Raw genomic sequence first — 14,149 nt, 5'->3', positions numbered from 1 at the left:
AGAGATCTAAAAGTACTTTGGATAGTCTAAAACGTGTTTTCAATGCATTTAGGAGAAACTTTCGTTTGATGCCCCTGATCACGTCAGGATACATTTTTGCCCCGAGCGTAAAACGCAACTTGCCAAAGATACTTGGCAGCTCTCAATTCGCGCTCGAAGACTTTTCTCCTCGTTTTGCTTCCGAGTTCTGCGGGGCAACTTGAGAGTTAAAGATAAAAACTAGTACAAGCGACTATCGTCCATCGATCACCGGAACCTGTCGTTCTTGAGAACCCAAAAATAGCTGTATCTTGTTCATACAATTGAACACAGGCAATCAAAACATTGTTAAATAAATACATGCAAACAGCGACCGAAAAGTCTGTCTATATAGCTGAAAAATTGTCTAATGTAAATTTCTCTATCTCAAATCTCTGTCATAAAATGGATGCTAGATTGAGGATATATCTTTATTGCAAATTTTGCAACAGGGTCAAGAGTGCGTGCTTTTTATTGATGAAAACTGTTGCTAGTAGTTGCGGCTAGTGCGGCTCATTTTTATAAAAGATGTAGAATTACCCCACGAACTCGACAGTGTTTTGTTGTGAAAAGTTTATGTGTTTGTGGATAAGCCGGGGAGATACTATACACGACGCAAGCTAACCCTGCTACCAATTTTATGGATTCTGCAATATCAAACGAGGTCAGCTGTATAATATACTTCAAAATGCGATTCTTAACACAGCGATTTTCATTGATTTTCTCAGTCGAGACATATTGATTTCACTGATGCATGGCGAAATACACAATAAAAACGTTTATCTTGATTGAAAAGGGCTTATTAACATTCAAGATAGAAATGAAACTTGTTTCTGACATGTTTGCCGGGCTAACGCTCTGAGAATAACACGTACCTAGATCCAGTGTTAGACTGAATAAGGTTATTTAACTCACCCCTTTTCCGTTGTGGGCCTATCTTCACGCCACAGACACGAAACAGGGTCGAAATAAGACAGCGTTCAATTTTGTAAATTTGTCAGTCTTTTACTCACTTCACAAACTCAGTAAGGAATCTTCATTTGAGGTATGTACTAATTAGTAATTATTGCAGTTCTGAAACTTGTTCTCTGTTTTGCATCGATCTTAAGGAACTAGTAAGTGATGCGGTTTAAGTGAATCGTATTGATTGAAATTGCGTATTGGAAAACCGAAACTGGTTAAGAATAATATGGACAGAAGTATAATAAAATAATCAATGACTCTGGAGAGATCGATGAGAGAAATCGTTGGCGAGGTTTAGTCGACCTTGATGTTTTTTTTTTAAATTTATCAAGAAAAAGTAGACTGAAAAATAAAATAAATAAAAACTATACTGATTTTTTTACCCTGTGGAAGTGACGTTAAATTATCTCTTACAATATAAAACGCAGCAAAGCATTTGTCTCAACGGAGCCTAGCTAATATTTGATTCTCCAAAAATGTGCGAAATTTTATACCCTTCTCGTACCGAAATAAAAGCCCCATTTTAACTGACTGATTCTTGGTCTCGAAAACTTATGTTTTAGCTATTTGGAAATCAAAAGATATTTCCTACATCAGTTAGAAAATCAGTTTTACTTTTTTCTTTCAGATTATCCATCATGTCAGGAAAGAGACTGGCTGTATTCCTTCTCCTGATCTTGGTGCTGGAAGTGATGCTGTTCCATGAAACTGATGCTTGGAGACGACGACGACGAAGATGGTTTCGCCGAAGAAGAAGGTACCAACGGCCACCGCCACCTCCACCTCCACCGCCACCACCTCCGCCGCGACCGCGACCGCCACCGCCACCGCCACCGCCACCGCCACCGCCACCGCCACCACCTCCACCACCTCCGCCACCGCCGCCACCACCGCCACCGCCACCACCTCCGCCGCCGCCACCTCCAACAACGCCGCCACCACCTCCGCCACCACCTCCGCCACCACCGCCACCTTCAACAACGCCGTCACCACCAACAAAGCCACCGCCGCCCTGTAATTCATCAAGACCAATGTGGCACAACAAGTGGAAACAGTCGTTTGAGGTTATGTGCCCCACAGGTAGGCCGTTTTAGTGGTACACGAGCCATGGTAAACAATTACTTTGTGGTTCAGACTACCTATTTCACTTTTGTAATAATTTAAATTAACTCGCATTTACAAAAGTTAGAAAAATTGCATGGCGCCATCATGATCAGTTTCTATGGAGACGCGAGTGGAGACACGCGCGAAGAAAGTGCGAGGATACGCGCGTGGAGAAATCTCATCAGTCTATTGTCATCCTGTAATTTCTCCCTTGTCTGGTGACGCATTGAAAAGTTCTGTTTTTGAGAAAAGACCTAAAAAAAATCGTTTTTGATTACCAAATATAAAAACTAAAGAAGTGAAACACGGCTAATAAGAATGAATGGTTTGTTTTGAACCCCTCAAAAAAGTTATAAAAGGTTAACCATTTGGGATATAAGGCCAAAATATACAAAAGCACCACCCGTTTTTTGTCTGACCCTTTGGTAATAGAGATTCACCGGTAGCTATGGCCAGGCAAAACGATTTTCAAAGGAAAACCTTCATTTCAATTGCAGGATATTCCCTAAACGTGTGGTTCAGTATTTACGGAAAGTGCCAAAAAGACCGCATCTTCCACTTCAGATGCCAACTCATCCGGAAGGAAACGTACATCGAGAAATTCTGTAAATGGATCAAACCATTCTCAGCTGCTAAACAAGATGTGAAGTTCAACTGCCCTCGCAGAGGTACTATCACTGGCATTCGTTCTCTCTTTAATGAATCCTCAAGCGACCGAAGGTATGACACGTGTCTTAATAATACAACTATAACCACCATCCAAAACAACAAAAAAAAAAAACCACTCATCTCCTTTGCAAGCGCAGTCTTTGCAAGCAAGAACGATTTGCTTAAATTCTCTTGAGGATAACGATATGTGCTCAGTAAAATAACTTAAAACAAGAGAGAGAAAAAGAATACTGGACTGCTTATTATTACACTAATGGCTTCCTTCTTTGGCTTCTCTGAGGTTTGAGTATAAACAGTGAAAAGCCGTTCTTTTTTGTGTCATCATAATTTCATGCTGAACTTACTGCCGTGATTACAAAATTAAATTTTCACCTTGTTTGTCTGTGAAAAGAGAGGAGATCACTGACAGCTTTATTTTTTTTAACATTTAAAAATATCGAACTTTGGCTAAACCTTCTTGGAATTTAAATGTTCATCTTTTTATTTATTGAGGCAAAACGGCAAGTGCCCTTATTTCGAGGCTGAGCTCACTTTTTTTGCCTCGTCCCTATTATCTGAACATAACATACCTGTAACAACTTTATTTAATTGTCGATGTTTTTAGCTAATACAAGCTAATTGGGGACACAACGAACGTCTGTTGAGCAGGCAAAAAATATTACTGTTTTTAGTTAGCACAGAGTGAGTTGATTGTGTAGAAGAAATTTCCTTATACATTTGATTTTTAGTTGTTTAAAATCATCCTCCTCTCATTTATTTAGGGTTTCCTTCAGGTGTTGTACTCCCAGTGAGTCCGAAAAGCCTGTTAAATGTCTAAAAACACCGTATATGAACAAGTTCGGTGGGCTTTTGCTCTATGTTGTACCAAGAGGTTACCAGCTGGTTGGCATAAGGAGCAAGTATTCGGGGAACAGCTCTTCCAGGTTAGTAGGACTAAAAACTAATAGGCGTAAAGAATACTAAATAGACCTTGTGCCTTTCTGACGCAACCAAACAGCACAACGTTCGTTTTCCGTCCTCGAGCCTAAAGACCCGAGAAATTCCACACAGCTGTCCACATCACTTAAATTACTTTGCTTAACTTTTGCAAATATACCTCCGTTAACCACAGTCAGCGCTCGGGCGCTGTATTTTCGTTATTTTTCATAAATTCTTACTACGATAAGCTGTAAACTTCACACAAACCTAAAAAGACTTTGACTGACATCAGTTCCCTCTTGCCTTTTGCGCCCAGAGCCTAACTATCCTTTTTAACTTTTCAGCCTCAGTGACCGCCGTTGGAGGTTTATAATCTGCAAAAGATGTGAAAAATCTGACGACTGTAAAGCCGGATGAGAGCTGTGCACTCAAAGCGCGGGGAGATATCTCATAGACTTAGTTGTAATAGGGTTGGTGCTGTTAAGTGCATGATCATGGCAAGTGGTTTTTGGAGGGAGTAGTTCTGTGAAGCTTGTAGAAGCAACACAACCCTTGTATTAGCATTTAGGCTAAAAATAAGCATAGCGGATAACTTTGGAGGCAGAAGCATAAAAAACTGGGTAGATTGGCTTGGACAATTGTTGCTCATGAAAAGACCCTTTGGGGAGGAGACGAGACAAAAATTAAAGAGATAAACGCTTTGTGTTATTTTTCCCTTGACTGTTTGCACCTGTTAAATTGCTAACTGCAAACTCCACGACATGACAAATCAGAGTCAGTCGCCCAAGGCAATCAAATGTAACTGCTGTTCTAGTACTTTTAAGGGACATGCTTTGCAATTTTTAATAAAACCCGTGCAGATGAAGATTTGTGTTCATTTTTTCTGTGTGCATAAGACCTCCCTCTCCTTTGGTACTTACATAATGAGGAGGTAGTGGTCCCAGACTAGTGCCCCCCCCCCCCCCCACACACACCTCCAAAAAACAGCTATGAATTCAACACAAATACGCTACACATTACGCTACACCATTACAAATGCGCCTCGACCCTCCAAATTAATAATGACTTTAAGCATAACATAGATTTAGCCAGAGCTAAAAGCGAAGCTCTTGTTTGTGCGTTTTACTTTTACTTCAGACAATGGACTTAGAAAAATTGAAAGGTAATTCACAAATTTATACTTAACTTTAGGGGAAAACCAAATGACTGAAAAACATAAACTTGAGCCTGCTATCAATTCAGAGTTGTAACTTGTCAGCGGAAAACGTCAAAAAACACGTGACCTCGATGAGTTGGCATCTGAGCCCACAATATGGTCATGTGACTCTGGTCAGCAGATACCCTGTTTTGACAGCTTTCAATTGACAATAATATGGATGTCTATTATAAAGTTAAACACAGGTTACAGGCTCCCACACTGGCTTGGAAGTTTGACATCATCAGTATCGAATAATAATTTCAGTTCTTGTTTCTAAGTCAAATGTCACCTCGCAGGGAAACCAGTGTTGGCATTGCGAAATGTTGGCTGTTTTCTCACGCTACATTTGACACTGAATTATTAAAAACTGTATCATTAACTTGTAAACTGTATTATAACAAAGTGTTTTGCGGACACCCCCGCAAAACAGAATTGCTGGTGTCTGTGGGTGTCAATAATACCCAAGCCTGCTCCACAATAGAACTCTGAGTCAACATACACACAATGCAATAAATTACAGCAATGTAATGAATGAAAGGGAGAGTAGCCTGTGAATGACGACGTTTTTTCGGTGGTTGGGTGGAGGGAAGCGACGACTGCCTGTGTTCGCAGCATAAAGGGAAGGAAGCAGTCCAAAGATACACAAAATAACTCATGCACGAGCCACTTTTAATCAAGGGCTTTATTACATGTTGGACACTTCTTAGAACTTATTTTATTAGCGTTTTCCTCCAACACGTGGAGCCTTTGTTTGCACTGGTTTGGCTGCCTTCTGTTTTTGCCGGACAGGCTGCTGCTGTTGTGCCTGTAGGAGAGAAAACAGTTTTTAGAAAAAAATAGAAATAAGGGATAAGTTGGAGGCAGAAACAAAAAAAAAATTGGCTACCTTAGCAATCCTCTTTTGTTGCTCCTTAGCCTTGGCTTTTTCTCGTGCAGCCCTTTGGGAAAAAAGAATAGACAAATCAAATTAACTGATTGCTGATTGACACATTTTCCATACATGTTCTTTAGCTAAAACAGAGCAGAACATTTTTCTCAGAGCATGTTTTTCTCACAGACACTCAAACAATGTAGGTATAAAACATCATCACTGAAAAATGTTCAGCAGCAACTGGTAAACAGCATCAAGTCTGCTGTGCATCATTAACTGAGCTCTTTTCTCCATGAACAACGAATTCTATTTCTAACAAGGAATGAATGAAATACCAACTTGCAAACTTGCAAGTTTGGGTGGTTCAATTGATCATATTCCGATATACATGTAAGACTACCCAAACGTTTTGCTACAAGTCTCTTCTACTGGACCATTTAAACTTTATCTACAGGAAAATAATATATTTCAAGCCATTTTTGTAATATCGAAGTACAAAAAAGCCAAAACAAGTGATTTTTAAAGTTCATTCCATTTATTGTTATTCCACGTTTAAACAGTGTCATGTGTGAGTACTGCTGAACAAATAGTGCTTTGCACTATTACTAAAAACGGTTTTGTCACAGAAGACCCCTGCATGACTCAAACAAACTTTGCATTCTACTCAAATGATTTGTATGAGCAACATGCATTTCCGACATAATTGTTCTCCAATCATAAAATTTGCAATGAAAGTTTTTAAAACATTTTTTTACCGTTATTCTCATAAATAAAAGCCATTTCTGCTGTAGGGAGCAAACCTGGTCCAAGTGACTCAAATAAGCGAATCTCTGCTGACGTCATTGTTTAGATTTTTCTCATGAGCATACAACTTAACTCATGGAAGCAATGGCTTTTTAAAGGAACTAAATTCAAAAGTTGAAAGAGCTGATTACCTTGAGTAATTTGTGTGATTTTCTGTTCGTTGCAAGCAATGTTGAAAGAAGCATTAGCCATCAAAAACTGCAAAATTGCTGAGGGGCAAAAAAGTTAATGAGCCATGCATTTTTGGTAAAATTTCGAGTTTTTAAAAGAGAATTTCTCCAAAACCATTTGGTATATCGGGCTCAAATTTTCAGAGATAATTGAAACTTTTATGCTCTTTCAATATTCATAGATTTTATTGCATTGGCTTTGGCAGATAATGATAAGCCTATGTTAATGAAGCAAAAAATGTAAACAAAAATTCGCCTATAAACAGTGAAAATCAGAAAAGAAAACCACCTGGTCAAAGTAGGCTACTAAAATCATATCCGTAGCTCTGTCAGATAGCACTGAAACATCGAAACAAGACATAACATTTCTTATTGTGTAAGACTCCAAAACCAAACATGCTAAAGAGAAAATTGAGTTTGTGTGTGCTTTTTGCAAGCCTGTGGCAGAATTTCTAAGCTTAAAAGCACACCAACATGAGCACAAACCGGAAATTGTACAAGTTTATTATGTTTGACTGTGTGGCCAGGTAGGAGCCGTACAGGGTTTTATACCCTATAGTAGCATAATACATATAAGTGTGCCTTTGCCCTTGTAAAAAATTGAGCATCATTTGCTTTTCATTTTAACCAAATGCGCCTTTTTTTGAACAGCTTTGCCTCTCTGCTTTCTGTACATTTCTTAATAAAATGTGGTAAGATATTTTACCTGCAGTAATGACACTGCATTAGGGATAAAATTAGTCACTCAACTGTACAAATATTTCCATGTTTAACATAGTCTTGGCACATGTTTAATAATCACTTGCAGAATACATATAATTGAAATCAAGCCAGATTTCAGTTCTTTTGATGATGAAAACCTTTAAAGACAATGTCAAGTTGCAGGTGAACGTGATTTTTCCTTACAAAATTCTAATAAGGATCATGTTCAATAGACCTTTTTACTGATATGGCAGCCATATTGAATTAAAGGATTATTATGGGATGCCCAGGGGGCAAAACAAACCTCACATGACATGACGCATAGCATCAAGGTTGTTTATCTGAGAGCGTATATTTTTATTTTCTTAGTCATGGCCCGACCAATCAGATAAAAACAAAAAAAGAGTTCTGTATTGAGGAGCTGAATGAATGGAACGTCAAGAAACTGTGAAAATATTCGAAAAATCGTGGTATTGTTATCATCAGTGATACTTGTAATGGGGACTTCTTGGATAAATTGCTAAGCTGGGTGAGTGAAAGTCATAATTTTCCCGACATGATGATGACTGACAGAGAAGATTACCTGTCAAAAAATAACGATAGAAAATCTGCAAAGGAGGGAAAAAAATCTCCACAAAAGCGGTTTACAACTTTTACCACCAGTATTCGATCAGGGTCTTCACTGGGTTCACACATACTATTTTGCTCTCCCCTCAGAGTGTCCACTTTAGGAATTGTTTATTTTTTCACCCGCTGTTTAGAATCAGTATCTGACTTCTACTTCTTAATCTTAATTGGTTGTACTGGAAGCTTTTACATGGGAGCTTTTCTCTAACATGTATGCGTTACTATTTCCCCATCGTAGCCGTTCAGAAAGAGCATTGGATGAGGATGACTGTCAACTGGTCTTCCAAATTTAAAATGATTTGAGCCAACTTAAGTATATTATTTTGTTCACGTTAAATCCCTTCCAGCTCAGTAGTCTCATCCACGTAGCTAAGTGCCTTGGTTCCTTGTACTTCTGGTTTTCTTCCAAAGAAATAGGTTTGGTCTTTCACCAAATATTTCTCGGGAAAACAGCGAGCATTATGACAGTGTAAATCCAAACAAGGCACAAAGATCTTTGTTGTTTCGATTACAATCTTGTTCTTGGAAAACTTTAAGGTGACGTTACATTGGACAATTCGCAACGACGATTTTTAGCGCAACAAAGTGATGCAATGTTGGAACGGTGCTGCAACCATTCGAAACAATATTGCAACAATGTTGCAAGCTGTATTGCGCTAAAAATCGTTGTTGCGAATAGCACACGTTCAACATAAATCTTATTAAAATTCTAACATGACTACGAGGCTTTGGGGTCAAAATTGCAAATTTTTCATGACTCCATTGTCTTGCAAATCCTAGAAGAGACTTGACCACAAAGAAAGCCAAACCAAATATTAAAAAATGACTAGAAAGTCTCGGAGTCATGTTAGAATTTTAATATACTGAACATACACCGAATGCAAATATGGCGGACCTCTCGGCCGGCCCGGGTCTAGTCGCGCGAAAGCGAGGCTAGTTAGGCCTCGAGAGTTTTGATCAGTTTTGTTTTGACTGCGCGTCTTAGTGATTGAGTCGATCGATATGGTTTGCATCGAGTTGTTGCATGCCTGAGGGCCACCAAAAAGAAGATTTTACTTTAGCTGGAATAGCCTTTACTTTCCCGAGATCTTTTCACAAAGAAACTTAAGAATTCATGCGATTCGGCGCGGCGATGGGAAGCACTTAACAGCGAAACTGTGCTCGCTCACTTGCTTCAGATGAGAAGACTCACGAAAGTATTTGAGTGAAATAATTTTCATAAGAGATGGTGCTGTTCCAAGATGTTTGCATGGTCTGTTATTTATCCAACAAAAGGTAAACATTCTCGAGAACAGGAGCAACCGCGGTGGACCGTAAAATCTTTTAGATTTCCCGCTGAAAACAGCTGCATTAAAATATAACAACAATAATAACAATCGCCTGTTAATCCTACAAACAAACGTGGCCTGTGAAACTATGTAAGAACCAGAAGAAAGCGACATATTTCAAGAACAGTCCTTGACCAAAATGCACTGAAAAAACTAACGGAGGAACCGTTGCCAACTAAGAAAGTAAGAAGAGGAAAAAAGGTTCTGGAAGAAAAGGAGCGTGCAAGTATTCGAGCATAGTATTTGACCTTGCGCGTGATCTATTTTAGCTACTTGTCGAATGGTTTCAAGATAAACTAACAGCGATTTTCCAAAAATTGATTCTTTTATGGCACTGCTCAAACTCTTAAACACAGGATCGTGAAGACTGTGAAAAAACATTTGCCCTTGTTGTTTGTCGTTGTGTCCCTGAGAGCGCCTAAAGATTGGTTAGTCGCGACGGCAGATTCACTCGTCCTCGAGGATATTTACCTTTCCTTGGTAAGAGAACGGACAAAGCAAACTTGAAACAGTGAGTTTTCTCTTCTGAAGTGAAGCGAGCACACTTTCGTTCTTTTAAAAAATAACTCCGTGATAGTAGAGTGCCTCCATTCGCCGCGCCGAATCGCTTGAATCCATTTCTTTCTTCGTAAAGAACTTTGGCAAAGCGAAGATAATCAACTTTCGTCTCTGCTGGAGTTAAATCTCCTATCTGATGGCTCTTAAGCACGTAGCAACTCGAAGGAAACCATATTCATCGACTGAATCACTAAGACGCGCAGTCAAAACAAAACTATCGAGGCCTCACTAGCCTCGCTTTCGCGCAACTAGACCCAGGCCGACCGAGAGATCCGCCATATTTGCATTCGGTGTATGGGCTTGTGTCCAGTGTAAACATCACGTTTAAGAAAAATTGCCCCAAAAGGCGCACGTAAATACTGAGCGAGTGTCATGTCCGCTGAGCATCCCATAATACTCCTTAAATTTAATTAATTCAATATGGCTGCCATATCGGTTAAAAGGTCTATTCACCACTTTAGAAACGAAAAGGAAACTGGGCCAAGTGGAGGTACTCCTCACTGGAGACACACTACTGTATTTAGCTACAGTGTATTGGCCAATTTTTTAGCCCTGTCCCTAGTAACTGTCCCAGAAGTCTTTGTGAAAGTTAACTCAGCCCAGTTTACTTATTGTTTCTAAAGTTAGTGGCAAATGTCTGAGTCACAGCAGCAACCAGAAATTGGTAATATCATTGGCGTAAAGTGCTATCGTGTTTGGGGAATAGCACCACTATAGGTAGACTTAAAATTCTAAAAGTCCTTTTTTTTGGTTGGTTTATATGTCCTCTTAAAGGACTTTTCATACCTGTTTGGCATGAAATTCACCAGTTGAAAATTCTTTCAGTGACGTCATGACAATTTGACCAATAGGACAGTGAGTGATATTCAAGTCGCTCCAGATACAGCAAACATGTCAATCATTTTTTTCCCGTGTGAATTTATAATATCATTCAAATCCATTCAAGTGAACAAGTTGACCTCGAGACTTCGTCACTCACTTCGCTCACTTTTAAGAACTTATATGTATGAGAGGTCGACTTGCAGCAAGTCTACATTATAGGATTTTGTTCACAGGCTTGAACACACAACAACACACTTCAGGAGTGAAAGGGATAGACACAGTGAGCTCTAAAAACTTTGGGGAGCAAGGGTACAGCAAGATAATCATTTACCTGATAGCTTGTTCACGCTGTGCTTTTCTTACTTCAGGCTTCTGGTTTCGCTTAGCCAAGATGTTTTCTAGAGTTGCACCCTGAACTGAACGTTGGAACTTGACATTACGCCTAGTTCGTTTCTTTGTCACTTCCTCTGTAGTACCCTTTTTGTGCTTTCGTCGATAGAGAACAGTCCACGTGATCTTACGGGGATTCCGGTGCATCAGAAGAGCCCTCTCACATTTCTTGTTTAGGAAGTTAAAGACCTGGATAAAAACAAAGAAAACTTTTGGTTAAAAATGACCCATGCGCCAGACACAACTCAGGGATGATATTTATTTCTCCACAAGATCGTATTGTACACTTAACTTAGTTCTGAAATCCTAGCAATGTATATACACGGGAAGTTTGGAGAACACAAGACGAGCGTTAGAGTTGCTTGAGGCGTAGCCAACTTCTTGAGTGCTCTTAAAACTTTCCAGTGCATCCATAACTCTATACATGCACAGCTAAAAGCATGAACCAATAATTTTTTTATAACATGGCTAACAAAAAATTAATGCTTGCTTTTTGATAAACTGCAAACTTCTTGTAATGTGCAACACAGAAAACAAACACTTCCATTGGTTGGTTACAAACATGCCACAATCATCTAGTTTGAAAGAAAATTCTCTGTCTCAAACTGACAGTGGAAATTTGCTTGTATTCAGTAACGATCAAAGTAAACAAAACAAAAACAAAGTTAAAATACTCATTATGTTTGTTAGAAGGCATGGAGTATAGTTTGGATTCATTGAAACAAGGCTCACCAAAAAAGTTGAAGTTTTTGAGAAAGTTTCACGGCCTCTATCATAATTCAAGTGGGCAATCTTTCAAATCGGCTGACGTCAATTTCAGGTACAGTACAACAATTTTGGCAGCACTTATATTGCGCAGTTATCTTGTTTTTCTATGGAAGCCTTTTATGAGAATATATAATCACTGCATTGTATTTCTCAATTTATCTACACTGTCACGATGAACCAAATTTTAAAAGCTTAAATATTTTTACAAGTTTCATATGCATTTAAAATTGAACATCTCTTATAGTTCACAAGATAGAATTCGTATAAAAATACAAAGACTGGAATATCTGAAATTCAAGACAAACAACCACTCGTTGGTCCTTTTTATCACCTAAAACTTACACAAACACCTACACAGTTGCCCCTTTCATAACCGGTTGCTGCCATTTTTAACACACTCAAAAAACCTGGACCTTTCATATCCTAATTTCTCTCCCTTACCACTACACTACCATACCAACCCACCAAAATTTCAAAAAATTTAAGTACATACACTAATAAACTGTCTTTGTTAACTGTTACATCATAACAGGTGACCCTAGCCCTTTTTGTAAATTTTAACGAAAACTCACCTGGGGCATCAACGTCGTTCTTTCTAACAGTATTTAAAAACATGTTATTTGCCTTTTTGTAACTTATCCAGGGAATATATTACATATACCATGACTGAAGGCTTGGTTACCAATGGTGGCATTGGCTCTTAAAATTGGCAAAGACTGTTTACAAAAGGGAAATAGGCGGTGCTGATGGTTGGTGCGAATTTTCGCTGTAATGCAAAAAGCTTTTAAGTTATGAATATTCAAAAATGCTGGTTTCTCTAAACTTGATTCTCTAGTCTTGAAACTCCATTCGTTCTAGCTTCGAGAGATAAGATTTTAGTTTCAAGTCAAGACTAAAATCTGTCAACTCATTAACCTGTCAACTTACATTTAAGCGGTACTGCATGTCTTTCTTATGTCTGTCTCGCACTTACTTTTTGTATCTTTCTAGTTCTGTAAACACTTGTCTGTCTCATCTTCATTTGCACCCACCGAGCCACCTCACTTTAAGATCTTACGATATGGCTGTGTATTCTGTAGTTGCTCCCTTAAATTTTACTTTGAGTTTTGGCAGTCCACTCACAGTACTTTTACGAACACAGGAATATTTGTATGTTTTTATAAGCAGAAACTGGATATCATGCTTAATTCTTAGGTGAACTTTTCGAAAATACTCACACAAAAATATAAAAAAAAAACTGTACATACCTTTCCGTCCACCCGAGCGTACCTCTTGCCATGACCCGGGTAGATCTTGTACCCACTGAAGTTACACAACTCGAGCCTAAAACAGTTTTGCCTTGTAAGTTTTTTAATTCGATGTTTTTTACAAACCAAAATTACTTTAGAATACCTAAGTTTGTCTGTGGTAAAATGCAACAGATTCTTTGGAAATTTTATTTAAGAATTTATTGTACGACCGAGAAATTTTTCGCGATACGATAATAAAGGGTTTTCGTTAAGTAGTTATATAGAGAAGGCTTAACATTCCTCTTTTCAAATGTTTAGGTTAAATAAAGGTACGATAATCACACTGGCCGTTCATTGCTAATAACGGCAAAATATCGGCAGTTTATACCCTGGATGGAAAAAGATTTTCATCAAACTTACTTCATCCTGCGAGATGATTATTTTGGTGGAAGAGAAGAAACATAGGTGCGCATGCGTGAATTTGAGCGGAGCAGGAGTCGGCTTGTTTTGCATTCTGGGTATTTTTAAGATGGCGTCCTCGAGGACGCGAACGAGACGCAGTACATGTATTTCTTTCTGATCTGTGTAGTTTATACAGGCAATCGATGGCTATATACATGGAAGGCGCAAGCAGCAGTAAGAATAAATCAAGGGAAGCAAAGGAAGGGGAGAGATCGCAGGTTCAGGCAACGTCCAAGATGCAAGAACATTCTTTCTTGACTGATAGGACAGACGTGAAACAAATGGAAAAAGGTTTGCTTGACCTTATGCATGATTTTAACCACGGTAAACTGCATGCGTTTGGAAAAGACTGTACTATTGAAAAGATGGATAAAGTCCGCGAGCTTCAAGAGCGTTTGGCTCAGCTGCATTTTGAACTTGATGATATGACTGAGGGATTTGGTGAGGAAGAAGACACCAAAAGTGGGGGAAACCTTGAGAAATTAATGAAGAATTTAGAGACTCTTAGTTCAACTGTTCAAAGTCTACATCAAGAGAGTTCAACATAA

The 14,149-nt window shown here is 38.8% G+C and overlaps 3 protein-coding genes and 1 non-coding gene across 4 annotated transcripts; 2 read left to right on the top strand and 2 right to left on the bottom strand.

Annotated features, from left to right (window-relative positions):
- Positions 1–923: 923 nt before the first annotated feature.
- Positions 924–4,537, top strand: LOC140937636 (dermatopontin-like). Its single transcript, XM_073387195.1, has 5 exons — positions 924–1,063; positions 1,610–2,061; positions 2,583–2,805; positions 3,516–3,677; positions 4,017–4,537. Exons 2-5 carry the CDS (start codon positions 1,620–1,622, stop codon positions 4,087–4,089), a joined length of 900 nt encoding a protein of 299 aa, XP_073243296.1. The 5' UTR covers positions 924–1,063; positions 1,610–1,619; the 3' UTR covers positions 4,090–4,537.
- Positions 4,538–5,534: 997 nt separating this feature from the next.
- On the bottom strand, positions 5,535–13,621 carry LOC140948896 (large ribosomal subunit protein eL24-like). Its single transcript, XM_073398165.1, has 5 exons — positions 13,560–13,621; positions 13,158–13,233; positions 11,084–11,331; positions 5,757–5,808; positions 5,535–5,675 (listed from the first exon to the last, which is right to left on the bottom strand). The coding sequence occupies exons 1-5, from the start codon at positions 13,562–13,564 to the stop codon at positions 5,589–5,591; spliced, it is 468 nt and encodes a 155-aa protein (XP_073254266.1). The 5' UTR covers positions 13,565–13,621; the 3' UTR covers positions 5,535–5,588.
- LOC140924418 (small nucleolar RNA SNORD34) lies at positions 5,899–5,969 on the bottom strand. The gene has a single exon (XR_012164281.1). It is a non-coding gene; the product is annotated as a small nucleolar RNA SNORD34 (small nucleolar RNA).
- A 135-nt stretch (positions 13,622–13,756) lies between the features above and the next one.
- On the top strand, positions 13,757–14,149 carry LOC140928558 (coiled-coil domain-containing protein 28B-like). Its single transcript, XM_073378322.1, has one exon. The coding sequence runs from the start codon at positions 13,757–13,759 to the stop codon at positions 14,147–14,149; it is 393 nt and encodes a 130-aa protein (XP_073234423.1).

The sequence above is a fragment of the Porites lutea genome, chromosome 1 (assembly GCF_958299795.1).
Source record: "Porites lutea chromosome 1, jaPorLute2.1, whole genome shotgun sequence".
Taxonomy (NCBI): Eukaryota; Metazoa; Cnidaria; class Anthozoa; order Scleractinia; family Poritidae; genus Porites; species Porites lutea.
This window is presented reverse-complemented; position numbering and strand designations above follow the sequence as displayed.

Coding starts and splice junctions, on each gene's coding strand:
- LOC140948896 (XM_073398165.1), bottom strand. Junction 11,332..13,157: donor ACGCTCGGGTGGACGGAAAG/GTATGTACAGTT, acceptor GTTTTTATCCAG/GTCTTTAACTTCCTAAACAA. Junction 5,809..11,083: donor CAGCGTGAACAAGCTATCAG/GTAAATGATTAT, acceptor TTTTTCCCAAAG/GGCTGCACGAGAAAAAGCCA.
- LOC140928558 (XM_073378322.1), top strand. CDS start 13,757: ATGGAAGGCGCAAGCAGCAGTAAGAATAAATCAAGGGAAGCAAAGGAA.
- LOC140937636 (XM_073387195.1), top strand. CDS start 1,620: ATGTCAGGAAAGAGACTGGCTGTATTCCTTCTCCTGATCTTGGTGCTG. Junction 2,062..2,582: donor TGAGGTTATGTGCCCCACAG/GTAGGCCGTTTT, acceptor TTTCAATTGCAG/GATATTCCCTAAACGTGTGG. Junction 2,806..3,515: donor GAATCCTCAAGCGACCGAAG/GTATGACACGTG, acceptor TCATTTATTTAG/GGTTTCCTTCAGGTGTTGTA.